Source organism: Molothrus ater, chromosome 2, assembly GCF_012460135.2.
Source record: "Molothrus ater isolate BHLD 08-10-18 breed brown headed cowbird chromosome 2, BPBGC_Mater_1.1, whole genome shotgun sequence".
NCBI classification, from domain to species: Eukaryota; Metazoa; Chordata; class Aves; order Passeriformes; family Icteridae; genus Molothrus; species Molothrus ater.
The window spans coordinates 94,453,014-94,480,583 of record NC_050479.2 but is presented as its reverse complement, the minus strand read 5'-3'; the positions used below and the strand labels follow the sequence as shown (position 1 = coordinate 94,480,583).

Genomic DNA, 27,570 nt, shown 5'->3' with positions numbered 1-27,570 from the left:
TATTTTAAGGTGTCTCTCCCCATCATGAACTGTTTCAGTGTGTTTAAATGACATCCCCTATCAGCTTTTACATCCACAGAAGAGTGATCATCAGTTCTGAACACTAATTCAGTTTATGTAGAAATAGGGAACTATTACTGCAGAATAAAACTGCAATGCTATTAGTACCAGCAATAAGCAAGAGATTAAAAAATTATCTCTACATTGTGCTACTTCTGCAGGGTTTTATTTTTTTGGTTCCTTTCAAAAAGTGTTAATTTTTTTGAAGAAAAGCTTTACCTGCTGGTGGGCTTTGGACTAAAAAAAAAAAAAAAAAAAAAAAAAAGATAAAAATGAAAAGACACTTGGTCTTTCTTTCAGCAGAGATTGTTATTTCTTTAGTTGTTTTCATTCCACATGAAGGAACTCAGTTTGTCCCAGGACTGCCAGTCCTGACTCCTCCTAGCACTGCACTGTGAGCCTTCCAGGCTGCACTCTCTGCTCTTCCTGACCTGGGGGTAGCACTGGTCTAAAACACAGCTGCAGCTTTTGGGTTTCATGAGGGGTGTCTGCCACAGGGAACGCCATACTGATCATCTCTTCTAGGGTAAGACATCTTCTTCAAGTCTAGCTCTGCTTTGGATGTGTCAGGTTTCTTCCCATCTGCCAAGCCCTGTTTTTTTAACTCACTTTCAACCATGGTCTCCTCAGCACTCTTTTTTGAATATTTCATTTGTTTTTGAAAAACAGCAGACCATCAAACGTCTCTCTCAGCACTCTTTTTTTGCATCCAGACCACATCAGAGTACATCAGCAATTTACTGGGCTGCTGATGAGTGCAAAATGGGCAAACAGGAGAGTCTTGTAAAACTTAATTTCATTTTAAAAAAAAGAACATTAAAGTCTTATAGTGTTTACATACAGAAAGAAAAATATCCAAGTGTAAATCAGGCATAGAAACTAGTGCTGTCTGTATATCATTATCCATCAGCACTAGAAAATTAGTAATAAAAGTCAGTTTAGGTAATCAACCCAAGATCCCATGGAAAAAAAAGTATTAGAGAATATGGCTGCTCTTACAAAATCTTGAAGACTTGAGAGCAAGGAGAATAACAAAAAGTATCAATTCTCACAAAGTTAAGTATATAAATTATTTACTAGTCAGAGACCAAGACAGCAAGGATAAAGCTACAAAGCCGGATTTAGACACATTAGCTTTATCATAGCCCCATTGTCTCCTTTCTTCCACATCAGAAAGAAAAAAGAGATGGACTGGAGCCCTGTGATTGTTCTCCTCACTATTACTATGTTGCACACATGCAAAGTATTTTCCTGTTTCATAGGAGAAATAAATCTAACTCTAATTTACAATCTTACACCTAAATTAGCCCTCTATATGATCCACGTATCCTAGCTCTGACACATGCAAGCAAAAGTTCCAAGTCTATTAAAGCTGTCCTGTGAATGAAGGTTACCAGGTTTCTACTAAGCAGAAATAACAGCAGGTGACATCACTAGTTACTGATTAACTTACAGTGTAAAAAAAAAAATCATAAAAATTAATATGAGAAGATTACCACAAATGCAACAGGCAATAAAATTAACTGCCTCACAGACAGTGAAGAAAACCCAACGAGTCCTACATTTCAGATGAACTACGGGACGGTCTATCCCTGTTGTGGGATATTCACTCCTGTTTAGCGGGTATAGCAGAGGGCAGGCAAGGGACGCCTGGCGCTCCGCGGGGCGGGCAGGGGAGGGAGCCTCAGCGGGGCCCTGGGGAGGGTGCGGGCACAGAGGGGCCCCGGGGGGCGCCGCGGCTGCGGGGCCCTGAGGAGCGGGGCTACCGGGAACAACCCACGGCACCCGCGGGCCCGCCGGGGGCGGCTGTGCCCAGAGCGGCCGCGGCCTCCCCACAGCCCCGGTACCTGGGCCCGGAGCGGCCGCGGCCTCCCCACAGCCCCGGTACCTGGGCCCGGAGCGGCCGCGCTCCCGTCTCCAGGCAACGGCGGCGGCGGCGCAGCGCCCCGGGAGTGGAGCCAGCGGGCGGGTCGGCGGCGCTACCGGGCCAATAGGAGAGGCTGGTGGTTGTTTTACTTTGGGTTGTTCGGGCTTTTTCTTTAAAGTAACCTCTGCTTTGGACACGGTTGCGGTCCTTTCAGAACTCAGCGGGAAAATTAAATTAGCGACAGATCTAGAGGAGACAGTCTTGAGCTGCGCCAGAGAAGGTTTAGGTTGGACATTAGGAAGAATTTCTTCACAAAAGGGATGATTAGATATTGGAATGGGCTGCCTAGAGAGGCGATGGGGTCACTGCCCCCAGAGGTGTTTAAGGAAAGACTGGACGAAGCACTCAGTGCCCTGATCTAGTTGACATTGCGGTGTTTGGTCACAGGCTGGACAGGAGGATCTCGGAGGTGTTTTCCAACTTTTCCAACAGAACCGATTCTGTGATTCCGTGAATTCGCAAGACGTTCTTCCCGCCCGCAGTCTTTAGCATGCGCTCCCGTGCGCCCTTCGCTTGGGGCGCGCTGCCCCGGGCGGCGCAGCTCGGCTAACTTCCCATACGCCTGTGTGTTCAGGAGATTAGATAGATAGATAGATAGATAGATAGATAGATAGATAGATAGATAGATAGATAGATAGATAGACTTTAATTTTGATACAAAATGCATGTTTTGGAATATATCTATTATATGTATATGTATATGTATATGTATATGTATATGTATATGTATATGTATATGTATATGTATATGTATATGTATATGTATATGTATATGTATATTAAAAGCAGTTCTTGAAACTGCCGGCTGGTATTTTTGTCTGGCGTTCCGGCGGAGGGTGCAGGTACAGAGGGAGGGGACTGCAGCCGGCGGCAGCGCCCGGCCCAGGGACAGGTGCCACGGAAGGGGAGGGACAGTGGGTGCGACGTCCCCGGGCGGAGGAGGAGGAGGAGGAGGAGGAGGAGGAGAGCGCGCCATGGCCCCGCGCGGGCGCTGCCGGTGGGCGCTGCTGCTGGCCTGGCTGCCGGCCGGTGAGTGCGGCCCGGGGCTCACGGACCCCTCCGGAACTGCGGCCGCCCTGCCCCGGGACACCCCCTTGGCGCCGGGGCCGGGACTCGGGAGGCGCCCTCGGGTTTCGCCCGGGGTTAAGGTGGCGCGGGGTCGAGGGAGCGGCGGCGGCCCCGCGGTGAGGGGAAGGGGCGGCCCGGTCCGGCCTGACGCTCTCCCCCCGCGGTTCCCCTTTCCCGCCCGCGGGGCTCTCCCGAGCTCGGCGCGAAGCCGTGCGGAGACAAGTTTCGCTCCCCAAAGGTGCGGCTGACCTCTCTCCTAGGAGGAAGTGGCCTCCTGCTTCCTGGCAGCCTCCAGTATCGGTCGCGTGCGGCCAGCTCGGCTGGTACCTTGGCGCTGGGCTCGAACATGCGGGGATCCCCTTTGGCCTCTCGCAAACGCCCAGCCAAGCTTTTGCTACTGGCTCAGGAGCCTCAACCTCTTGGGGATTTCTGGGGTAGCTGCAGTGCTGGTGCACCTGCTGGGCACCTGCCGGAGCTCACCTCGCTGCCCACGGACAGCCTTCAGCCAGCAGTGTTCACTCTGCCAAGCTTTGCGGGTTGCCTGACAGCTTCTAACCTACCCTTGGAAATAAAGTGGTCATTTGGCTTCTTGGATGCCCGGGTCTTGGCTGATGGTACGGCTTTAAAGTTCAGTTTTTCACGGAGGACCACTGAAGGAGGCAAAAAAGTATGGAGGGTATGCTTGTTTGTTGTCTTGCTTGACAGCTGTGTTCCTGGGAGATGCTCTAGCCAAAACTTGGCTACACTGGCTCCAGAGCTTCGTGTCTTCATTGCAAAGCCATAGATGTAGCCAAAACTTACTAGATTGGTGGTGTCCATATTTATTCTTTCCAACTAGGATAAGAAAGATAGTGTCCTGCAGTGGAGTAATGCAGTCCACATTTAGGACCCAGCCTTAATTTCACAACTTTTTTGTTTTCTTGGAGGAGGTTAATGAGAAACATTGAACATGCAGCAACATCTGGAGAGGAACAGTAGATTTTCAGCCTCTTTAGAAAATAAGGAACTTACCCTTCAACTCTGGCTGTTTTGCAGAACAGAGGTAATGAGAAAGCATCCCTTCCATAAAGAGATGTGGGTTTTGTTAGTAAAAAGCACACAGTGGTTTTGAGTGTTTTATTCTTACCGGAGAGATGCTGTTGTAGAAAATCCATGGAAAGCATTCTGTTCCCATGAGCCTTGAGAAGTCAGAATTCATATGGGTTTCATTTAATTGACACTCAAATCATGGTATGGCAATCTTGAGAGTTTGAATTGGTTTCTTGTGATTTTCTTCATTAACACCCCAGAGTCAGTTATTTCACAGTGAAAGCTGAAACAAGATGAGTGGAACTACAGTGCTTTTGAATAAGAGCAACTGTAACTACCTATCAGCAGTCTGGACCTTGCAGCGCTACAGCATTGTAAAAACTTGGTTTATCTAGAGGTTTGTACATCTGCTACTCTGTGTTTAAGTGCATGTGTGTGTATATCTTATTTTTCAGAAAAGCCTTGGATTCAGGGGTTTCCCTGGCTTTGCCGATGTTTGTGTGGTATTCTTAAGGCAAATGAGTTTGCTCTGCTTGTGCTTTCAGTTGGCTGACAGAGTCCCATTTCAAACCAGAAACTGAGCAAGTGCGGCATTGACAATACCCTACTGCAGAATGACTTGCTGAGGCAGCATGCACCTCTGCAGCATCTTTTCCACAGTGTGGAAACTGTGTGAGCTCATATTTGCCTGGAATGTAGAGTGGAGGTGGCAGCCTAAAAGGACACTGAAAGATGCTTGACAAAGAGTGATATTTGCAGTTGTGTTCCAGATGTTACTACATAGCAGTAGCAGTTTGTTCTCTTGCTCTCATCCTGAAAACATGGACTAGAGGGAAAATCTTTGAATATATGATAAAAATCAAGTGTTGGTTCATGGAGACCTGTACAGTTGGTACCTTCAAGCATCTCACTTTCCTTCCTGCCTTTTCTTGCTGTCGTGCTCCACAATTAAGAAGAAACTAGTACAGCACTGCAGTCCCTGCCTGGTTCTCTGGCATGTATTCCAAACAGGGCATCCCACACTTGCCCTGAACTGTTTGTATTCCCTTATCAAAGGCAACTGGTGATAACTTTGCTATTGTTAATGACAAGCACAACTTACTGTACTATCAAAGTTTAAATTAGATAGAGACGTTTCTGGAGTATAGCTGAACTACAGCATAGCTTATCAGAAACTTTGCAAATCCTCCTTGAGTATGTTCAGCTGCTGGGATGGAAAGTGCTGTGGAGGTTGTTGGAATGAATATGTAAGAAATACATAATGATAGCTTTATTTAAAAGGAAAAAAGGGAGTAATTGATGTGTACTGTTCTGAAGTGGTGATAAACAATTAACTGCAGTCCTACAGTCTGAAAGTTGTATTGTCTTAATCCTGGTCACCATTAGATAACATTTGATGAGTGTCTGAGCAAGACCTTGATAAAATTCATTTGGTGTCTATACAAACATAAGGCTCTGCAGAACTTTTCTGATTAGGATTAAAAGCCAAGGAAGTCCCATCCCATGTGCTTCTGGGACAGTTTTCCTTATGTAGAAGGAGAACACAGAGTGATGTGCTGCACAATGGCTACTCGTGCTTTGGAGAAAATAATTCAGTCCGTAAAGAGGGCCAATGAAGCTTTCTTCTGTCAGGGGAAGATGGGGCTCCTGTTCTAACCAGGGTTTGTAACCCTGGATGACTTCACCAGAGGCACTGGGAGGTTGGTAGGTGCAGGTCCTGGATGGGACCAAAGGAGATGTACTTGGGTCATTGCTCTGGTGCAGATACTGTGATGGGAGGCCTGAGGAGTCTGTGAGCTGACAGCCTCCTGTGTTCTTGTTTGCAGGTTGCCTCTCGCTCCTGGTGACAGTGCAGGATGTCGAGCGTTACACCACCTTATTTGCCACTGTCATCCTCAAGTGTGACTACACCACCTCGGCACAACTGCAAGATGTGGTGGTGACCTGGCGCTTCAAATCCTTCTGCAAGGACCCCATCTTTGACTACTACTCAGCCTGTAAGTGTTAGGCTCATCTGCCGAGGAATCCCCCTTCAAGTAGGAAGAAAGGGGAAGGTAGACTCACTGGGGTAGTACAGGTTTTTCACAGTGACCCCTTCCTATGCAAAAACCAGGTTGTGACATTTCCCTGCATTCCAAGGAAATGCAGGTCTTGTCTGTGATTTCCTTTGAAATGTCAAGGCCTTATAAGATCACAGAAATCCCAACCAAAGCAGCTCTTTTGTCCTCCTTGTCATCAAGTCAGAGTACAGGACAGTTCATCTGTGGTTGACTCAAGTCGATCTTGGAAGCCCAGCCTTAGGCTTCAGCATGTACGAATGCAAGGGCCTGCAACAGGTGGGCTTTAGGATTCCATGGGGGTCCTGTGGTTGGAGCTGGATACCTGTGACCAGATGCTACTGATTTTAGGAAATAGAAGAAACACATGCATTTTGAAGGCATGAAGACTTCTAAGTAATAGCATTTAATAGTGGTGGGAGCACTTCATGTGCAGATGTTCTGGTGCAGGCAGCTTAATTCAGGGGGGTTTAATATGGTACACAAACTGCATCCCAGGATAACTACTTGGTCCAAAATGGTGATGATCCCTCTATGTTTATTTGTGGAAGAGGCTAACAGCAGGCTTGTTAGTTAAAGGAGCAAGAAGAAGCTGAGAAGTAAGAAGAAGCTGATAAAGAGCTCTCTCTAAAGCTGTAACTAAAGAGACTGAGAGAAGAAAGATAAGAGAACTTCGCAGCTAGACGATGTATTTTTAGAAAGTTAGTTGAAGTCACTATAACTTTTCACTAATAGTATTATGTTGACTTATTGTAGCTAATAGTTAAAGTAGAAGAAGCATAAACAATTAGAAAGTGTATAAAAGTCAGCCATGTTCAATAATAAAGAATTGCCAACTGAGACTGCTTGTAGTCTCTGCTTTGTGTCGTGACCGCCTCGACAGCGACATTTATTGTTGGTGTGGCCTCAGTTGGAGTATTGTATGCGATTCTGGGTCCCAGGATTTAAGGATATTAAGGTACTTAATGCATCCAGAGGAGGGGAACAAAGCTGATAAAATATCTGGAAGACACATCTTGTGAGGAGCAGCTAAGAACTTTGGGCTTGTCTAGTTCAGGAAAAAGGAGACTGAGGGGTGACCTCATTGCTCTCTACAGCTCCTTGAGAAGAGGAAGTGAACAGGGAGGTGCTGCTCTCCTCTCCCTAGTATCCAGTGACAGGATGTGTGGGAATGGCTCAATATTACATCAGTACTATACTACTTTACATTTTAGTCAATCCTAAAGTGATCAGACAGATGGACTAGATAACCTTTGTACATCCCTGCCAACTGAACTATTCTGCTCTGTTCTATTGTTTGTAAACCCTGCAGAATGTTTAGCTAGCCAGCCATAGCATAACCGTACACTTAGGACTGAGCTCACAGTGGGTACTGTGCCCAAACTCTCCTTTATGCAGTCTGGATGGGTTGGGTAGACATGTTACCAAGTGCTCTACAGCCTAGTTCCCAAGCAGGTGGGTCCCTGGCTCAGCTGATCCCAGAAGAATGTGAGTGCTTTAGGCCCAGGCTCAAGCTAATAGTCCCCAAAAGGGACTTCATACTCCATTTTAGGTATAGCAGTGAAAGAGCCTTTGACAAGCTTTACCCTCATCTCTCTCTTCACTATGAACTCTTTACAGAAAATGCTGACCGAATCAGCCGTTTCCCCAAATCTCAGATCCTAAATTCTTGGAAATTCAATGTTGGTTTATGATGTGAGTCTGTCAGAAGAGTATTGTATAGAAATTGCCTCTAGTCCTCCATTAATTCTCTTGTGCATCTTTACATTTAATCCTTAGCTGGAATCAGGTGATGGATTGTTTTCTGTCTTCATGAGCTCCACAACATGTGATGGGATACAGGAGGGAAAGGGAGACAATCCATAGAGCAGTTCATGTATGTCTGGAGATCTTGCTTGATAGATAAACACCCTTTTGTTTTAGTTCTAGTACTCCTGGGTGTTTTATGACTTTTTCTTTTCAGCTTCATACTGGGAGCTGCCTTCCAGGCTACCACCATTAGCTTCTTTCTACAGTTGTTCTTTCAGTTGTGAGTACAGGAGGCATCTCCTCTGCAGCTCCTGCATTCTCAAAATCTCTGCCGTTCCTGTGGCTCTACCTCTGTTTGTTTTTGAGTACTCCAAAGCAGCTTTCTGGTTTGAAGCCATGGTTTGTTTTGCTAAACTAAAACAATTGCACACAATGTACTCAAGAATTTCTCTACTGCTCACAAGAGGATATAAATTGCTCTTTTGAAATAACTTTTGCCATCTCTGATGATGTGTGTTTGTAGCATACCAGGCTGGTTTAGCCCTTGGCCAGGACCCCTCAAACGACTGCAATGACAGCCAGCGGAAGGTGCGCATTGTCATCCAGAAATATGGGCAGAAGGACCCTGTGCTGGGCATCGACTACCAGCAGCGAAAGATCACCATTCAGAACCGTGAGTGACCTCCCAGGCAGGCAGTGAACTCAGGAATTATCCAATATCTGGGTCTGCTAAGTGAAGAGAAGCATATACATGGCTAATGTAATCTGTAGCTTATATACTGCACATGGTAATGGAATAAGAGCAGGGAAGGGCCCTGTCCCCAGCTGGCCTGAGGGTGTTTGGAGGCACTACAGCCTAAGGCTGAGCTGAGGATGCCAGAGCATTTTGCTGAAGAGCACAACAGCTGAGGAGCTCAGAGGCTAGAACACAGTTCATTCTTCCAAGTACTGCATAATTGTCCAGGTGTGTTATATGCTCCCTGCTGTCCATGGAGCACTAGGTATTGCTCCACCAGAAGAGCCATTGGGATTGCTGACCTAAGAGGGACAGTGATCTGTGTTCCAAGACCAGTTGGCTTCCAGCAACACAGAAAACATGGACTGGCAGTGAATGCTGTTTGTAGGTGTTCTCAGTGGACTGAAATGAGATAGTTTGAAGGTGATGGCTATGCTTGGGAAGAGGGGAGATGCAGTACCCTCTGTCTCTGGCATGCAGAGGGCTCTTTTTAGGTGGAGCCTGAAAGTAGTGTCTGTCAGTCACAAAGAGCCCACTGACCTCTTGATCCCTCTCCCACAGGAGCAGACCTTGTCATCAGTGAGGTCATGTGGTGGGACCATGGCATGTACTACTGCAGTGTGGAAGCACAAGGAGATACCTCAGGTGATGCGGACAAAGAAGTTAAGCTGATTGTTCTCCGTAAGTGCCTGTGCTTTGTTACCAAGATATCTCCTCCTGTTCTCCTCCACCCTAAGACATCTCCAGCAGTGGAGAGGTGCTCAGTAAGCTACCATGGCCAGATGCATCAGGATCAATCCTTTTTCTCTCTCTTTTTTCCCACAGACTGGCTCACAGTACTCCTCATCATTCTCGGTGGTCTCCTCCTCCTTCTGCTGATCGGTATATGCTGGTGCCAATGCTGCCCCCAGTATTGCTGCTGCCACATCCAGTGTGGCTGCTGTCCAACACGGTGCTGCTGTAATCAGAAAGGTGAGGTTCAAGCAAATATGCATCCATTTATAGCTTCTGTCAAGATAAAAGCTTGGCTGGGAGCTTGCTGAGCTCCACTTCCTTTCTTTTGTTTAGCATCCATATAAACTGAGACATTTCTTTGGCCAATGTGACCTCCAAGACCAGCTAATCTGAAATTCAAGGAGGGGATCTCAGATAGATGGAATCTATCTTGCTCCTCTGTATCCAAATATCAGAAGTTTCTCCCTGCTCACACCTTGTTACCAGCTTCTCTCACCGTCCAGAGCACAATCAGTTCCCTTGCCTGAGTAGTTCAGGACTTTCTTTCCTGTCTTGTGGTTCATATGCCTGTGCATGTGAGAAAGGCAAGAAAATACCTTGGTACTAGTCTCCAATCTAGTCTTTCTTTCAAGTATGTTGCTCTGAGAAGAATTACATTAAAATTGGAAATTTTTTTATCTGTATGTGTTCTTCAGAGCTGTTCCTTCTACTAGAAAAAGGTTTGGTTTGGTTTTCTTTGGAGAAGGAAGTGAGAAGAAGGTGGAGAAAGATGGCTTCTCTTGCTGGTCAGCCTTGCAAGTGCATTCTGAAGTTTTGAGGGTCAAAAGAAATTTTGTTGTCTTTGCTTTTATCAGTAATAAAGTTTCTGCAGCCAGACTCTGTTCTTTTAGTAAGGCTACCGATTTAATTTTGGCTGTTAATTTCATATAATCTCTGCATTCCTGTAACTGAAACTTGGTTAGCAACTAGTAGACTAGTCTCCCTGAAGCTTATACAGTCTGACAGTAACAAAATGCAACAAATGTTTATTTATCATTGAAATCCCCAGGTTCTTTCCCAGATGCTACAAGGAGAGGATTTATGAACAAGGATCTCTGATTCATATTTACCTTTACCCTCAAAACAGCTATTTTAGCTTGGGTGTTAGTAAACTGTGAGAGTTTTAGATTTAAGCTTAATTTGCTTAGCCTTTACAAAGAGTGAGCAGAATATCCCCTCTGTTGCTAAAACTGAAACTAAACATTGGAGGCCTTACAAGTTGTCATGTAAAATGTGTAGTGTTGAGATGGCTGTGGAAATCTGGCAGAAAAATCAATTTCTGTGAAGGGGAAGAGAGGTGATGGAGATGAGAGACTCACACCTCCAGACTTCCTAGTTCTCAGCAAAAAAGAGATTCAGAGTTTGCATGAGCTCTTTTCTGTTTTTCTGTGCTGCAGATTATAGCTCACTCCAGACTGCTGCTGTTATTTCCTCCTGTTAAAGAGGAGGAATTCTTGCAGGGTTTTCTAAACCTCTCCGTGTTCATGAGAGGAGGGACAGAGAAGTCCAGCCTCCTTGACTGGATGCTGGATTCTGTGTCTGTGATTTCCATCCAAGCTGCCTGCCCTCTGAATCCACTTGGCAAAGGATCCATGTGCCTGCTCCTCTCTGCTAATACTGCTAAACTGCTTCTCTTTACTTCTTCCTGCCTCTTACTTACTTTTTTGCACTCCAAGAAATGAACTGGAGGCCTTAAAAAACCACAAGAAGATAGATTCAGGGGACATCTTAAAAACAGTGCTGAGGAATAACATTCCACACAGCTGAAGAGAAGGCAGAAATCCTCACCTCTGTAGGATCACAGGGTGAGCATGGGTGCTTCCTTCCCCATCGCTGGCCACTAGAGGACAGCGTGGATCTGCTGAACAGTCACAGGTGCCAGTGAGACAGGCACAGGATAATCCTGGGTGCTGTGAATCACACCATTAACGAGCGTGGGTTTGAAATGAGCAATAAAAGGAGTGCGTTGTTTGAGTAATTCAGGATTGATGTACAGAAGTATTAGAAATGCCCAGGAGCAAGCCAATTACATTCCCTGAAGAAAACTCTGAGAAAAGCCCATCAGAGTAAATACACTTACGACCTCCTTCTGTTCCTATTTGTTCCTTTTCTGCTGTGGACTTCTTCCAGTAATGAATCAAGGGAAAATAGGATATACTTGCACCTGGGTATCACTAAGTTGCAAAATATTTTATTTTTATACTTGGCCCAGCCGCTGTTAAACTCTGTCAAAGGTGGAGAACAGATTTTTCCAACAGAGTAAATGGAGGGAGCAACACAACTTTCTGGCAAAGCAGGGTAGCAGTTTTGGAATTAGGGTGAATCTGACCTTCCTCAGAAAAATACGTTCACTTCAAAAAGATCTGTGACTTCTGTTTTGAAGATGGGAAATCAGAGTATATATTGGATTCAAATTGTAAGGCAAAGTATCTGGGGAAGGAAGAAGGGCTGATGGTAGTGAAGGAAGACCAGGGCTAATTCTGGATTTCTTCAGCTGTAGGGACAAATCAGGAAATGACAGGGGGAGGATGACTGGTCCTAGTGACAGCCTTCCTACCTTAAGAGGGAGAATGCTAAGCAGGTGTGCCCACAGGTGCTGGGTCTCTTACTCCTCAGGCAAAGACCAAGGTCAAAACCCAGAACACACACTTAGCAGGCTCTAGGGCATTAGAAGAATAGGAGAGGGAGAGATAAGGCCTTCCCCTTCTGTTTATCCCACTTGTTTGTATTCTTTCTCTCATCCTCTAAATTCGAAATGTAAACTGGAAGGATATCCCTTGGGGAAAAAAAAGAAAATAATCAAGTTTGACATAAAGTTCTTGGAAACTCCTACCTCAGACCACACAACTTTGAGGATACCAGATTGTTAGGATTAAAATTCCTGAACCTTCCAGCTTTGTAGTTCCCTCTGGTTGAAGCCAGACTGGGGAGAGTGAGGGAGTTTGCAGTGGAGAATTAAGTGGAGCTGGAAAAACTGTGGAGAAAAGGAAGGATGTGTTGAGGGGCATGGTCAGTCCTTTTGCTGCAAGTGGTGCTCTGGATAAATCCAGTTAAACAGCTGAAGGAGGACATGTTTAATAACTGGAGTGCTACCTAAAGTGGAGGGCTCAGTCCCAAAGATTGTGCAGTCTAAATGCTGCCTACTGTAGTGAACCCAGGGGACAGAATTAATTGGAGCTTAGCTGTAGCCTGGTTTCTTAAAGAAGTAAATCTTATGCAGTCAACCTGTCTGTCTATCCCTAGTCTCTTTCCCTCCAATAGCTTTTAATTTCATCAGCCAGCTTCAGCCAGATTGATCAGAGGGGTAAAAGTCTCAAAGGCAATTATGTTCCTATCTGTTTCTTGACCTGTAATGTTTTGTTCATGCCTGACCAGACAAGAGGCTGCAGTAAAAAGTTCGTCACTTCTGAAACTCCAGGAATACCATAAAAGAGAAATTTTTTTAAGGTACTGTTGCTGAAAAGCTACAGCCAGTAATAACAGACAAACCAGGCTTTGTAAGATCAGGGACTTGCAGAATTTACTTGCTTGTAAACTTAAGTTTTGATTAATTGTGGTCAAAGAAATAAGTTTCTGTAAGATGTTTTTAGGTATTCCCCCAAGAGAAGCAGCAATGAGCTATGCTCTGAAGGCAAGTGAGCAGTTTGTTAGCTACTTGTCTATGTTGAGGAGGTGAGATAGAAATGATGAAAAAAAGGAAGTGAAATTGGAATCTGACCCCACAAATAGATGTCTGGAGTTAGCAGTGGTGGAAACTCTGTGAAAGAGAGAAATTTCCACTGTTTGCTCTTTTGACACCCTGGACATTGCTGTTGAGAGCAGGAAATTTAGTTTGTTCACCACTTTGACCATACTGTCTTAGAGGCTTTAATTTTAGCAGTCATTCTGAGGTAAATTATGGAGTGACAAGAAGAGTGGTCAAAAGACTAGAAAGGGAAAAGCTGGACAGTGCACCTCTGAGTGCCCTCTTTGTGAAACACAGAGAAAATGATGAAGTGTAGAGTGGAAAATATGATCTGGACAGAACCCACATAATGGTGGCAAGGAAAGGTCTCATTTAGTGGGGAATCAAAGCCAAAAGGGGAAAGGACCAGTGATGAGCTGAAAGAATTTCGAGAGAAAGAAAACTGTTGCATGTCTTGATGTATGAAACATTGTTTCCCACCTTTCTGCAGCTCTACTCTGTAATGACAAGGCAAGTAGAAGTTTTAACTTATTATGTGCTGCATACTTAATCATAGTGTTATTTGTTTCCCAGTTGCTAGAACTGGAATCAGAATGTTGGGCAGTAAAGCTTTTCTTCTATTTTAGGTACTTTTTTGAAGATGTACAACTTTGTATTGGAATTCCCTGTGCTCTGTTTTATCTTCATCATGGGGCGGAGAGAGATTTTAATTTTGTGAACTTCCTGTATCCAAAGGCTACAGCCTTTAAAGCAAAGTGGTATGTGATCTGCAAGCTGTGCCCTGTGGAGAGGTGCTGTAAGCTTTCTTTTTCTTTTACAGTGCTGGAACGGCACCAGTTCATGAAGCGGGCTCAGGCACTTGCACCTTGGTTGTCACATAACATGTTCTATGGAGCTGGTGACAGGAACTCAAAACTTTCCTCTTACCAGCTGAACCCCCTGCTGCAACAAGGTGAGACCATGGGCATCATTTCAGAGGGAAATCAGGGTGAGAAACAGGTAACTTCTTTGGGAAGTTCAGCATTGAGGCTTTAGCCTCTCTACAAGAAAAGAGAGAAAGATGTACCTAGCACGACTGCATGTCCTAGAATGACAGCTCTGCCACATCTGCAGTGCACCATAAACTTGTCTGGGTACATAAAACCAGCCTGTTATCTTAAGTGTCTTGCTGGGCTCAGTGCTGGTTGAAGCAGTTTAACACTAACTAAGGTGTATCTGTGCTACACCCCAGTGACTGCAGAGTAAATATACCCAGCTTATCTTGCTTTGTGGGGCAGAGGAGGGTACTGTCTCTTTGTTCTGCTGTGCTGGTCACGGTCAACTCCTTATAGCCAAAACTGACAGGACAAGTGAGGTGCAATTTGTTTGAGTTCTTATCAAATGTCTAGTCTTCAAATGATTAAGGGCAAACTGCCTTCTGTGCAACAGATCTAGCCTGCATGCAACAAAAAATTAAGGACTCTTTAATGAACCAGGAAGAATTTTCTTTTCCATTTGTTGCTTATATCTGTACGTATGTGTATGTATGTGTGCATACATATAAAAATTTTCTTATTTTTACAGTATTTCTCCCAGTTCAATGAAATGCAAAAGGAAACACTATGGTCTTTCTCTGATTATTTGTAAATAAAATATGGTATCAGTGCTGTAGGAAAAAAATGTTCCTCTAAACACACAGACTGTATTTCCAGGTATGCTGGACTTCTTACCTCTGTACTGCCTAAAACATGTTAGGTCATGCTGCAGTTTATTAGTTACTACTCTTTGCACCATACCTCATGTGGTCTGGATGTGCTGGTTGTGGTGCCTGAAACTTGTGCAGTTCTTGCAGTGAGGTGGAGCAGGAGAAGAGAAGCAACTCAGCCAGGATCATGAGTGCAGAAGGGCCTTCTCTTCAGTGTTTCCTGTTGACTTGCTGTGTTCTCTTGTCTTTTTGTCCTTAGATGTATCTCTGCAGAACAGTCTTCCACTGGTGCAGCCACAAGCCCAGCTTTCCCTTAACAATGGTGTTTTGGACTATCTGGAGTCTGAAATCCAAAACCTGAACATGTCCCAGCTGCGGCCGCCCTCCCACCAGCGGCAGGCTGTGCAGCCCAGCTTGCTGTCCTCGCTGGGCTCCGACATCGTGCCACCTCCTCTTGCCGACCACATCTCCTCCATCCATGGGAGCAGCAACTCCTCACGGCCACAAAGAGCTGCCCGCACCCCCAGGCCTTGGGACTCTGCTGCAGAGGACAGAAGGGAAAACCGGAGGTGGCCCTTGTCTTCCAGTGGGGATTCTCATTCCAGCTACAGTCAGGAGCCCTGGGACAGGCAGCGAGAGGATCATCCTCAGAGGCAGAGAACAGGTGGCTACAATGGCAGGCCCCAGCACTCCAGACGGGATGTGTCACCCCCATGCCAAGCTGAGAGGGGCAAGGGCAGCAGCAGTTTCTATCCAGAGGAGACCAAGGAGCGCTCCAGCCACCATCGTGGTGGGAGGCAGGAGCCCGGGGCAAGGCGGGAGTACGAGCACCATGCTGGGAGGAGCAATTACTCTGGCCAGAGGCGGCACAGCTACTCCCCCCCCTCTTCTCGCAGGGGCTCGTGGAGCTCCTTAGAAGAGCAAGTCCGTGTGCCAGTGTCAAACCGCCGGCGGAGGAACCGCAGGTCGCGGGAGTGGCCAGAAGAGAAACCCCCCAGTTACCGCTCGTTAGAAATCATCCCAGCTCAGGACAAGAAGCACAGAGGCAGCGCAGGGACCCGCTCGGTGAGTCAGCTGCCTTTGTGTTTTCCCATCTAAGGGAAAAGGTGGAATTTAGGGAGTGAGAGAGAATGTTTTCTACTTTCTGTAGCCTGTTGTCTTTCAAACAGAGGCCAAGGAGCAAGGAGTGCTCTGCACAGCATGGTTATGAAGAGGCTGCTGAGTTCCCAGGCTGCTGAGGCTGCCTTTTGACAGGCACTGCCTGCATGTAGTGTGTTCAGGGGCAAAGTAAAAAGTCAAATCCCTGGAAGTGTTCCATGCCAAGCTGGGGCCCTGAGCAACCTGGCCTAGTGGAAGGAATCCCTGCCCAGGGTGGGGGAATAGGAACTAGGTGATCTTTAAGGTCCCTTCCAACCCAAGCCATGCTACAATTCTGTGATTCTGAAATAAATTAAGTCCTCTACAGGGTGACATGTTATATTCCTGTCCCCATCCAGAGGCTTTTGGGATCCTGTGTATATATTGGTGTTAAAATAGCTGTTCTGGTACTGACTGGGGAGAAAGCACTTCCAGACTAGGCAGCAGCATCCATCCCTCTGTAACCATCTCTGGTGCTGGTTTACTTCTGATTTCTTTTAAAATGTGCATGATATTTTTAATATGGCACATATGGGAAAACATCCATAAAGCTACATGAAATAAGCTTTAAGGTCATAGGTGGCATGGATGAAAAATGTGTCATTCTATAGGCGAGGTGGAGAGGATGACTCCTTTGTTTGGACTCCTGAGAATTGAACATATGTTTTGTGGGCAGTGAACAGTTACTGTTCACAGCTCTTCTTGTCAGTTTGCACTGGGATTATACTTCAGGTAGCAACTTAAGTGTGAAAAGCTTCATATCCAATTGCTAATCTCCAAATTAGACAGTGTATTCCTCCTGAAAAAATGAAGATTCTTTTAAATCAAAAAATGTTAAGTGTCACTTATCACACATATGCAGAATTTTACCAAGTGGGAGTATTTTGAGGGGCTGTATGTTGCACATTACCATTTTCCTTTCTGTGTTGTGGAGGGAAGTGCAATTCTAGTTCCAGCTGGAAGGTGTATATGTATAAATGGTTTTTGTTATGGTGCTCAGAGCAGGTAGGAAGATGTAGGATTTTCTTTCATCATTCCTTGTTCCTGAATCTTTTATTTTCTCTTGCAGGACAGAGGAAGTTCCCACAGTGGAAGAAGCATAGTCATTTAATGTCAGTACTGGCACTGGACTCCTCCTAGTTTTTCTACTATTTAGGTCGGCATGGCTGCTTTTGATTGAGCAAATAAACAGCAATAAAAGGTTGGGCCAACAAACCCAATGGCTGGGTTCGTTGAAAACATTCTAGTAGAAACAGCAGATTTTTAAAGTAAACAGTGTATTCCAGTCTTTAAAGAGAGATACCAGTTCTCCTGATTAAGTGCAGTGGCACTGCCATGAGCCCAATCTGTAGAATGCTGGTGCAGGTTCCAATGTTCATGGAGTTGTAAAGTCACAAGACAGTAGAATAATTTAGATTGGAAGAGGCCACTGGAGGTCATCTGATCCAGTCCCCTGGGAGCTTTGTGGGGGGAGGCACAGCATCTTTCTAAGGCCCTTTGTTGTGCTTCAGAATGTGTAATGATTGTTGCTTCTGCCTGGCTGCTCAGCATAGCTGGGACAGCGGCTTCCTTTTGTCCCCACTAAGCCTCTCTCCCAAACAGGAGGATCATGGTGTAATAAGGTCTCACTGGCATGTCTGCAAATTGTCAGATTATCTGCTCTTTTGAGCCTAGACCTTAGTGCCTTAAAAGATACTTGTTCTATCTTTTCATCCAGAGTTGAATTTATTTGTAAACTTAAAGGGCTAACTTTACAAAGATTTGTCCTTCCCTACAGGGACTGAGCAAAGTATGACTACTCTCCTTTACACCATGGACCACAATTTCCTTTACCTCACGGAAGCATGGTTTTGGTGAATATACCTTGCCTAAGCCATGTACTCTTTTCCATACATTTTATATTCTCCCTTTCCTCTCCGTGCCATGTATCATATACATGGGGTGGGATAAAGGACTCTGAAGAAGGCTTATACTCACCGTTTTTACTACTGTCCTTGATCTTTACCCTGACACACCAGCCCTGCATGTGTGGTGCATCTGATCTGGAGCTGGACTGTAGGGTTTCCTCAGTTCTCACCCTGACACTAGAATACAGAATTTCTCTATGCTTTGAGACCAGTTGTGAAGGAGATCTTGTCATTTCTCCTTGATGAGATTAATCCATTGTTTTAATTTAAAATGTGCTAAGAAAGAGAAGCTCTGTGGATGCTGGCTGCTTCCAGGAGAAACTGTCTTGCCAGAGGCACCTCTTGGATTTAAGAGACTCCAGTTTGGCAAGGAGCTTTTGGAGAATCTTGTGAATTATTTTGTAACCCAGAGGCACTGGAGATTGGCCAGTACCAGTGACTGTCTCGCCTAGGTTATTTCCCAGCCAGTGCAGCATGGGACCCTGCTACTGTTTGTTCTTTAATGTCCTAATTACTGATGTGCTTATGCTTTTCTCTGGAAAACTTGGAGAGACTTTCACTTTGTCCACCTACTTTTTTTTTTCTTTTCTTTGAACAATGATGGGAAACATCACACTTTGAACAAATGGTCCTAAATGGATATCTAGTGCAGTTGCTGGTCAACCCAGGGCTACTCCAGGGTGCTTATCTTCCTACAGTTTCTTGGCTGAACATGCTTATTTGTAATTCCTGCCTATGGAGATAAAGCAGAAGGACGAAGGAGCTTCTCTGGTTGACTTTATTTCAGCACTGAAGGCCTACTTTTTGAAGACAGAGGGTCTCTTTGCCCACAGCTGATGACTATCACAATTTTTTTAAAAAGAGCTAAAAGAGTAGCTCCAATGTTTGAATTCAAGAAAGGAGGGCTGTAATTAGCATAGTACGTGTCTGCATTAGGTCCAGACTGAACAATGTGAATTGACCCATGAGTCACATTTGAAATATAGGGAATTGTGTTTGCAGAACTTGCAAAGCTAGGATCACTCTTGAGTCTATCAGTCGCTGTCTGTGGATCATTTTTTTCTAATTTTATGATGTGCTTAGGATTTTATGAACTACCTTTTTGTATGATGGACTGGTATTTTTATTAGTTAAAAGGCATTTATGATGACTAAAATGACAGAAAATTATATGGGGCTGCTTCTTCCAAAACTAGCAAGCAGTTTTTACATTAGCTTTACTCTCTGCTGACTTTTAGCAGATAGCAAGGGCCCTGCAGATTCTACCCTTGGAAGCTGAATTGGTTACTTGGAATTTGACTCTCTCCTTGTGCCTCCAATAGGTTCATACATCATGCAAGAGAACTTTTTCCTGTCCTAGGCCAAATGTCCAGGTTTCAGGAAAGGGCTGCCCCTTTCTCCATCAAAGAGTAGAGGCTATTTGAGACCTGTGGTGAGATCCCAAGATAGCTGCATGGTAAGAGTTCACTCCTTCACATTCAAATGTGTACAAGCCAATACATATCCAACAAGTTTTCCCAAGAGCAAGAAGCTGCTTGCACTGCAAGGAAACCAAGATGACTCTCTCTGTAATAGGAGCAGCTGCTGCAGCTGCTGGAGTATGAGCATGCTAACAGCAGAGGTGGTGCTTTCTAATCCACATCTATGAAGGAGCCCTCCATCTTTATTTGTTCCTCTAGTCCCCATAATTGAGCTAGGGTGACTAATTGTGGATTGTGAACACAATTCACAAACTGTGAAATATGAGAGGTTTTATCTATATCATACTTGATTTCCTGTTCAGTCACTTTATTCATGTTTATAGAAACATTAAACAAAACTCTTCAGGGAAGATTGATTATATCTCTGTGTTAATTTTGTAATTTCTTAAATTGTGACAGAAGTAGATTGGGTGATCCAGCAGGGAAGCAGAAATGATACCAGGCTTACTGGTCTGCAGACCACTGTGGTTCATAAAGCACCAGTTGGTGGGCTGTGAAATAACGACAAAGGAAATCTGCCTTTGCATGCTTTACAGCTTCAAGCGGACAGAAAAATGGGAAGGAAATAGGCTCAGCTTTAGATACTTATTTCTGATTTTAATTGGCTGTAAATGAAACCCATTGTGGCAGCATTGCACAATACAATGTGGACCCTTTTCCTGTAAGCTCACAGGGTCTTTCACTTTTTAAGAGAGAGAGAGAACTGAGCAGCTCCAATACAGCACACTGAAAGAAATAACAGTAGGAAATACCCTAGCCTCATTCTTTCTACATTGCAATTTATTCATGATTCATTTTTTAGCCATTCCAGAGACCTGATCTTCATATGTCACCTCATTTGTGATGGAAAAAGTTGAATATTTCACGTATGGGAGTTACTGCTATTCTAAACTTTTGTTCTTCCATTCTTGTTGAAAGAACAAGGAATATACCTTACCCCCAAAGAATGAATCTTCTGTCTTAGATAAAGTGCCTTCATAGCCACCTGTTTTTGCCTAATTTAAAATAATGTAATGAGTAAGTGACCATGCCACGCAGGGCCAGATAAGGTCACCCATGCTACAGTCGGCTGCTTTCTACCTCAGACAAGAGATGCACAAGAGAGATAAAGAATCATGTAATTTTTCTTTGATTAAGAAAATACTTGCAATATCTGGCTTTCTTGCTTATTTGCAGAGCACCCTGCCATTCTGGAATGCCATTCCAGGAATGGGGGGCAAGGGCTGCTTCTGTGCAATCATTGATATGGTCTTGGCAACTGCCCCATTTGGCACTAGAAAGTGCTGAAACACCCAGTTGCTATCCCTGGGATTGTATTCATGATAGCACTGCCTAAAGTTAGGCTGACTTCAGGGCCGGGGAACTTGCCTTGTATGTTAACAGCCACAATGCAAAGCTCTGCAGCAGCATGAATCACCACACAGGGCAGCTAAGTCCCTTCTGTTACTACCTCCTGCAGCACATCAGTTTAAAACACCCACTCAGAGCTTCTCATTTGTTGACCTGACATAAGAAATAAATAACACTTGAGGTTATCTTAAATTAACCCCTCCAAGTAATGACTGCTCATTTCTGTTTCTGCTAAGTGTAATGCCTATGATGTGTCTTGTGCTGGTCTTCTGAATGTTATTCCAGCTGTAAAAGATTATAAATGTGTAGATTCTCTTCAATGACTGTAAAATGTATAATTGAAATATAAGAGAACTTTCAACCAGTTGCTCTAGTGTGTTCTTCCTAGGCAATAAATTGCTTTTTAGTGTTTGACCAGAAGTGGAACTGAAAAGTGTCTGTTCTTATTTCTTGACTTAACCTTTTTATACATCAGTAAGAATCTTCTGTTATTAATTTTTTGGACAAAAATCCAAAATGGTTTGTTTGTATGTAGGATTTTCCCCCCCTTATTTTGGAGACTTTTTTTTCTTTGTTTTTCTAAGAAAAAAGGTCATTTGGATAAATAACTAGAGTGGAAAAATGTGTGGAAAACACTAGCAGCCCTCTTCAATGATGTGACTCATTGTAGCTTGGCTGCCATATCTGTAAAATGAGAACACTTACTGTTTGGTTCTAATGCATTTGGAGCACCATGAGAGGAAAAGTCCTCTAGAAATCTTGTTTGGTTGATAAATGAAGGTACTGGTTGAGCTTTTTGCACTTCCCACATGTGAGAGTCACCTAAAATAAGTGGTCAACATATGAATGGAAATCTGTTTGGTCTCATACAGTAGGCTTAATTTCTGTCTTCCCATTCCCCAGCTGATGCCCTTTGTAGTTCAGTGTTGCAGCCTTTCTGTCTCTTGCCTCTGTCTACATGTGCCAAACACAGGTGACAGGACCTAGTGGAGACCCAAGGGGCACTTGGAACATGAGCTATGGGAAAACATTCCCTACAGAAGCAATGCACCCACTTTCTGACTGGGACTGGGGAACCTCAGGAGATGTTACCATAGAATCTTAAGAATGGAAGGGACCTTACAAGATCATCTCAACCTCCTGCCCCTGCCTTAGGCAGGGATACCTTCCACTAGACCACGTTGCTCAAAGCCCCATCCAGTCTGGCCTTGAGTACTTCCAGTGTCCACAACTTCTCTGAACAACCTGTTCCAGTGTCTGACCACCCTCACAGTAAAGAATTCTTCCTTGCATCCAATCTAAATCTACCCACTTTCAATTTAAACCTGTTTCCCTTTCTCCTGTCAATACAAGCCTTGGTCAAGTCTTTGTGTTTCTGATAAGAACCCTTTAAGTATTGAAAAGCTGCAGTAAGATCTCCCTGGAGCCTTCTCTCCAGGCTGAAGCCCCAGTTCTTTCAGCCTTTCTCCACGGGAGAGGTGTTCCAACCCCATGATAATTTTTTATGCCACTCTGGATCCACTCTAACAGCTCTGTGTTTCTTGGGCTGGGGATCCCGTGGCTGGATGTTCCTCCTGGTAAGGTCACAGAATTCACAGAATGACTAGGTTGGAAGAGACCTTAAAGATCATCAAGTCCAACCCATAGTTTTGACAGCTGTCTCAGGTGTATTCTCATCTAGTCAGCCTGTGCAAAGAGTTGGTCACAGGGAAAGAAGCGTGAGAGTGGTGCACACCTCTGTGCACCATTTGGTTAACGCATTTGCTGTAAATGGAGAGGAAACTGGTTGTAACAGCTGCAGGTAAGTGCCAACAGTCAGAGCAGTGGGGTTAGAGCACAGGAAGAGTGGGAGCAAAATTTAGCCCAGCTGTAGCTGCTATTAATGTGGAGTTTGGTCAGTTTATGAAAGGGGCCTCTATGAAATGGTTGCCTGCAAAAGTAGGGGGCTCAGTGACCCAGAAGCTGCCTTCCACAACTCTTGGGCTCAGGTCAGAATGACCCTCCATTATCAAATCTCAAAAACAGGTCCAGAGTCCTCCACAGCTTCTTGCCTGTCTCGCTGAGCTGGATGTGCTTGCAAAAGAGCAAATGGGGAAACAAAGCAGGACCTTTGACCCCTTGCTACCACTATATTAGCTCTGCATAAATGCCGGAGTCTCAGATGAGCACCTACCTCAGCGTGAGAAAGAGAGAAAGCAGGACAGGTAAGAGCTGAACTCTGTTCTGGTGGCTTGGACTTTGTGACTGGTGTATCTAGCTCATAGATGAGTGGAGGTAGTCTTCTAATTTGCCCCATCTCCTACTGTGAACCGAAGTGTGAGCCCTTCTCACACTCCGTAGCCAGGAATGGTGCTGAAATAGAGGAGGGTGGGAGTACCTGGGGTCACCTGCTCTGAAGCTGAGTGATGGATGCTCCATAAGACAGTCATAGGAGGGTCAAGCCCATGGTGGGAGTTGCAGAATTTCCGTGTTGGGAGATGCATTACCTTTTCCCAGGTGCCTTGAACACAGGGACTGCAGGTTCTAAAGCGGGTAAGAGCATCTCATCTGTTCATGCTCCTGGGAAGCAAATTTCTGCCTTTTGTGTACACGGAGAAAAACTGGCTTGGGGATTAAAAATCAAGGAAGGGTAGTAAAGGAGCAACTGTACAAACATCTAGTGAACTGGGTGGTAGCTTTTGGAGGTAATCTGCGCAGAAGGAAATAAAAATGGATGGAAATCTCCTTACTGGGGGATAAGATGGAACATTGACTTGTAACACCACGGGATTTAGCAAAGCATTCATATATAATAGACTTTCAGCCTATTTTCCCTTTGCAATTCCTATGTTCAACGTTTCATTCATGTTCCTCTGAGTGATGCAGCCCCCTAACTGGGGGCATAAATAAATTTTAATTTCTAAACAGCTTTTTAAATGCAGTGTGTTTGGAAGCTTGTTTAGATGTTATATTTTCAGTGTGCCAAGTAGCAAATTCTGACTTTTTTAAAAGACAAAAGTAAAGGAAGTCAGATGAAGCTAAATTTTGCATTCATTCACTTTTGGGAACTTGTTCTGCTTAGGCTACTGTCTGCTACATTAATCCCAGAGTGAAAAAGACAAGGGAACCTAGTTAGCTACTTGGGGTTTTCCTCAACTAAAGCAAGACAAAGTACTCAGATCACTGGGTCACTAAGATGATCATTGTATGTGATGTACTAACCAGCACAATGTTCTTTAGAGCAATTTACCAAAACAAATCAAATTAAGAAATCCCACAATATGAATTTTCCAGTTGTACTTAAACATTTTGGAAACCTATTCTGACTTCTAGCACTTTTACTGATTTGCTCAGTGCTGAAATGGGATTTTAGCTCTCATAAGAACTAGCTTTAACTGCCTGTGTTTCTTTGGGCTCTGAAAGTTATTATTGTGGATATTTGTGAATATACAAAGAAAAGGATAACATTTTTATACTGCCTTTTCCTCACTTCTTCAGAGGAAATGCGCATGATCTTTCTGTTCTTGTCTTCATTTATTGGTTAGGTTTGTTGCAAAAATCTGGTGTTTAACCAACATTTTATTTCTCTGAAAACAACCCAAACACTGTATGCTGATTCCTGCAGGTCTCTCTGTGTAGAGAGCAGAACTGGTACTCAAACCATGCTGCAATCCAGGGCATTGGTGATAGCTCTGATTCTGCTCCTTAGCACCACTCTCCCCGGTAAGTCTGAAAAGCTTTGCAGCTTATCTGAGACAAAGCTCAGCTCTACAGGAAGTAGGAATGCATCATGAAGTATGAATGAAGCCAAATCATTCAGTTGAAGACCATGAATACACAGTGCTTGGCAGCGTGGAACAAGTCAGTAGAGACCTGGCATGAAAACTGCCCATACTTGGTGCAACTTCCACTCTGCCGTGGAAGGTCTATGACTTAGATACCCATGACTGGGTGAAGAGAGTGTGCTGAATGCTGTAGAGCAAATTCTGGGAGAGGTTCTGAATCTCAGAATTTCAAATCTCTTCCCCTGCAGCTGGGGGAAGATCCCAGAGACACAAGAGACATGAGAAACCTCATGGCGTTTTACCTTTTTTCTCAGAAGTGCAGTCAAAGTCCATCTTTGAGAAAGACCGTCGTGAGTTGCTGGCCATCCCTGAGACTATTGCATCTTACTTCTATGAAGCTGTGAACAAGGTGTCCCCTAAAGTCAGCCAGTTCTTGTTGGATACTGTCCAGAGTCCAACAGTTATTGCGGCCAGGTATGGAAAGCTCTGTACTAACACTCCCACAGCCATGTGTGAAAAGGGAGAGGGAGGTATGGGAGAAAGAACAGCTATCTCTGTGGAGAGATCCAAGGGGAAATTAATCAGCGAGCAAAGCCTGATGTACCAAGGGAGCGAGGTGCTGGAAGGGGGGGTGAGGTGATATGGTCTGCTGGTGAAAGGTCTTCCCAGGGAGGCACATTGCACACAGTGTTCACAGGGATGGCAGGTACTGCTCTTTATCCACGGGTAGTGACAGAGGAGGCTGCTGGCTGGTGGGAAATCAGCTCCTCTGGAAGGGTGCTGCAGGGCTGTGAGGGGCTGAGTACTCAGTGACAAACCTGGCTTGGCTCTAGCTGTGCATATGTCTTGCTCAGCGTAGGGGAATGAGCTTCCTCACAAAAGGAAAAACATGATCACCCTAGAGACAGTTTCATGTAACTCATGGCACACATGTACTGCCTATTCCTGTCTTCTGAGGAAAGCCCCTCTAGGATTGCTGAGGAGCTTTGCACTCCTGGTGACAGGCGGAGTAGTAATTACAGCAGATGGGAATTACCCTCACACACTTGTGTGTCTTACCACATACTCTGTTGTCTCCTGCAGACAGAGAATCGCCAAAGAAGCAACTAAAATCAGTATAATGTTCGAACAGCTGATTGAAAAAATAAAGAACGTGTGGTACACAAGAGTCCTAGGCTATTAGCCAAATTAAGACAAGTCAGCGTTTCCTGATGTGAGCGTGTAACACCTTCCAGCGTCCTCTTTCCCCCTGCCCCCCCTACGGACCAAGATCAGTCAATAAGACAGAATCGATGCTCCTCTTAATGCCACTAGAGGGAACCCACCTTCAAAGACCAAAAGATGGAAGGCGTCTGCTGAAGCCATCTGCTGAAGCCTCCCCAGAAAAAAATCAAGCAGCTGGGCATGGGGAAGGCAATATAGAGATTCTTCTGTAGCCAAATCTTGAAAATTAATTCCTCCTGAATGGCTTGGTCATTGCCCCCCTAATAAAAAAATGTTAGTTGTTACACTTCCCTAAGTTTGTTGTTTGTATTGAGCATTATGGAATCTGACTCGCCTTGGCATCCCATTCTGCTGAGAATGTAGTTGTGATTCACAAGAAGTGTTTGCAGGCAATGCTAACAAACCCTGAGTGTTCAGGCACTTTGAACTAAGCTCAGATTTATCTTGGGTGGAGGAGGCACTACCTGAGCATCTCTTCGAGTAGCCACAACTGATAGTGCTCCTTGGTTAGGTGGGAAGCAAATAGGTGCACCTGTATCTTGTGTCTGAAGATTTCAGATAATTTGGGAAAAGAAAACAAATGCCAGTAAATTAAACTGTCCATCAACCTAAACTGGACTTTGGAAGTGTATCTTATTGGTCAGAGAGGCTACTGAATGAGCTTTTCCAAAGGAGAAATGAATGGAAAATTTCCCACTATCTTGACCAGTTTATGAGAGGGACCTATGCCTGGCATTGTGTATGAAGACCTGGCAGGTCCTCATCAGTCCTGTGTAACTGCATTGGCCCAGATGCCCACACTGGACAGAGAAATCTATCTTCTTTCTCATTAAGCAAGCAGAAGCAAGTAGGCAATTTTTCTGAAGTCACAGTAGGAGACTGTGGCATAGGCTAAAGCAAGCCAATTATTTTGTTGTTTTGTTTTGTTTCTTTAATTACCAGTCAGATCAGTTATAAGCTTGCACTTAACCACTTGCCTGGAATAAAATCCCCTAATTTTCCATTTTCTTTGTCCCAGCAGCTCCTTTTTACCGTGTGCAATCATAATGAAATCAGGGTCCCCATGCAGTGCAGCAAGTTCTTCCTTCTCTGATGGTTCACCAGTTCTGCAGAGATGTTTTGCAGGTTTATTCATTGCTGCTTGTATTCCTTAGACAGTCTGTGCTTCTCTGGCCCAATGAACAAACATGCATACGTATTATGTAAATGGACCTGTATTTAGGAGGAGATTCAGAAAAGCAGACTGTTATGGTGATAAGAATATTTACCACATGAAAAAGCCAGGTCCTTTAGCTCTTTTGCTACAGGGACGACTTCCTGCTTGTTTCCCATGTGTCTGTTCAATCTTTTATTTTTTTTTCCCCTAAATATAACACTTAAAAGGAGAAGCCCTGCAACTTAAATCCTCTCTTGTCCCAAGGAATAATTCAGCATTCTGAATTTTCTCAGAATAGAGCTTGTTCTTCTGTCATTTCAAAAGTACTTCTTTCTGACAGAGTGAAAGTTATGAGTATATGAAAGAGCCTGAATATTCTCTTAAGAATTTGGTGTCCTGGAAATCGGCATTTCAGCCTTTTCAATCTACTTGTATGCACTGCCAAAAAGAGTTGGAAAAATTTTGGAAAGTATAGGGGTCCTCATGTAGCATTTTGAGCCTGTTGTGTGACTTCACCAATGCAACCCAGTGATATTTCTGTATTGCATCACTGCACAGCTGGAGCAGCACAGTAGCTGGTATGAATTCTGTGCTAAAACATTAAAAAGTTGACATTTTGTTAAGTGCACTTAATTTTATCTTTTTGCTTCTTTGCAATATAACCTCCATAAAATCCAAGCCAGACAAATCCCAAACAGCAGTTTGATGTCTGATTTTAGCAGATGGGCAAACAAGAATCAGACTGTAGATCTCTGTATTTGTTTGCACTCAATCTCCTGACCA

At 44.4% G+C, this 27,570-nt stretch overlaps 3 protein-coding genes across 3 annotated transcripts in view; 2 read left to right on the top strand and 1 right to left on the bottom strand.

Annotated features, from left to right (window-relative positions):
- CFAP44 (cilia and flagella associated protein 44) overlaps positions 1-1,931 on the bottom strand; it is a 41,828-nt gene extending 39,897 nt beyond the window's left edge. Inside the window, exon 1 of the mRNA XM_054514100.1 lies at positions 1,908-1,931. The gene's annotated coding sequence lies outside the window, so the exon portion shown is untranslated. The remainder of the gene's footprint in view (positions 1-1,907) is intronic.
- Positions 1,932-2,961: 1,030 nt separating this feature from the next.
- ILDR1 (immunoglobulin like domain containing receptor 1) lies at positions 2,962-17,017 on the top strand. Its single transcript, XM_036388100.1, has 8 exons — positions 2,962-3,016; positions 5,911-6,081; positions 8,414-8,563; positions 9,188-9,307; positions 9,452-9,598; positions 13,906-14,037; positions 15,029-15,834; positions 16,976-17,017. The coding sequence occupies exons 1-8, from the start codon at positions 2,962-2,964 to the stop codon at positions 17,015-17,017; spliced, it is 1,623 nt and encodes a 540-aa protein (XP_036243993.1).
- Positions 17,018-24,284: 7,267 nt separating this feature from the next.
- LOC118691846 (apovitellenin-1-like) lies at positions 24,285-25,596 on the top strand. Its single transcript, XM_036391271.1, has 3 exons — positions 24,285-24,345; positions 24,722-24,881; positions 25,491-25,596. The coding sequence occupies exons 1-3, from the start codon at positions 24,285-24,287 to the stop codon at positions 25,588-25,590; spliced, it is 321 nt and encodes a 106-aa protein (XP_036247164.1). The 3' UTR covers positions 25,591-25,596.
- Positions 25,597-27,570: the final 1,974 nt, after the last annotated feature.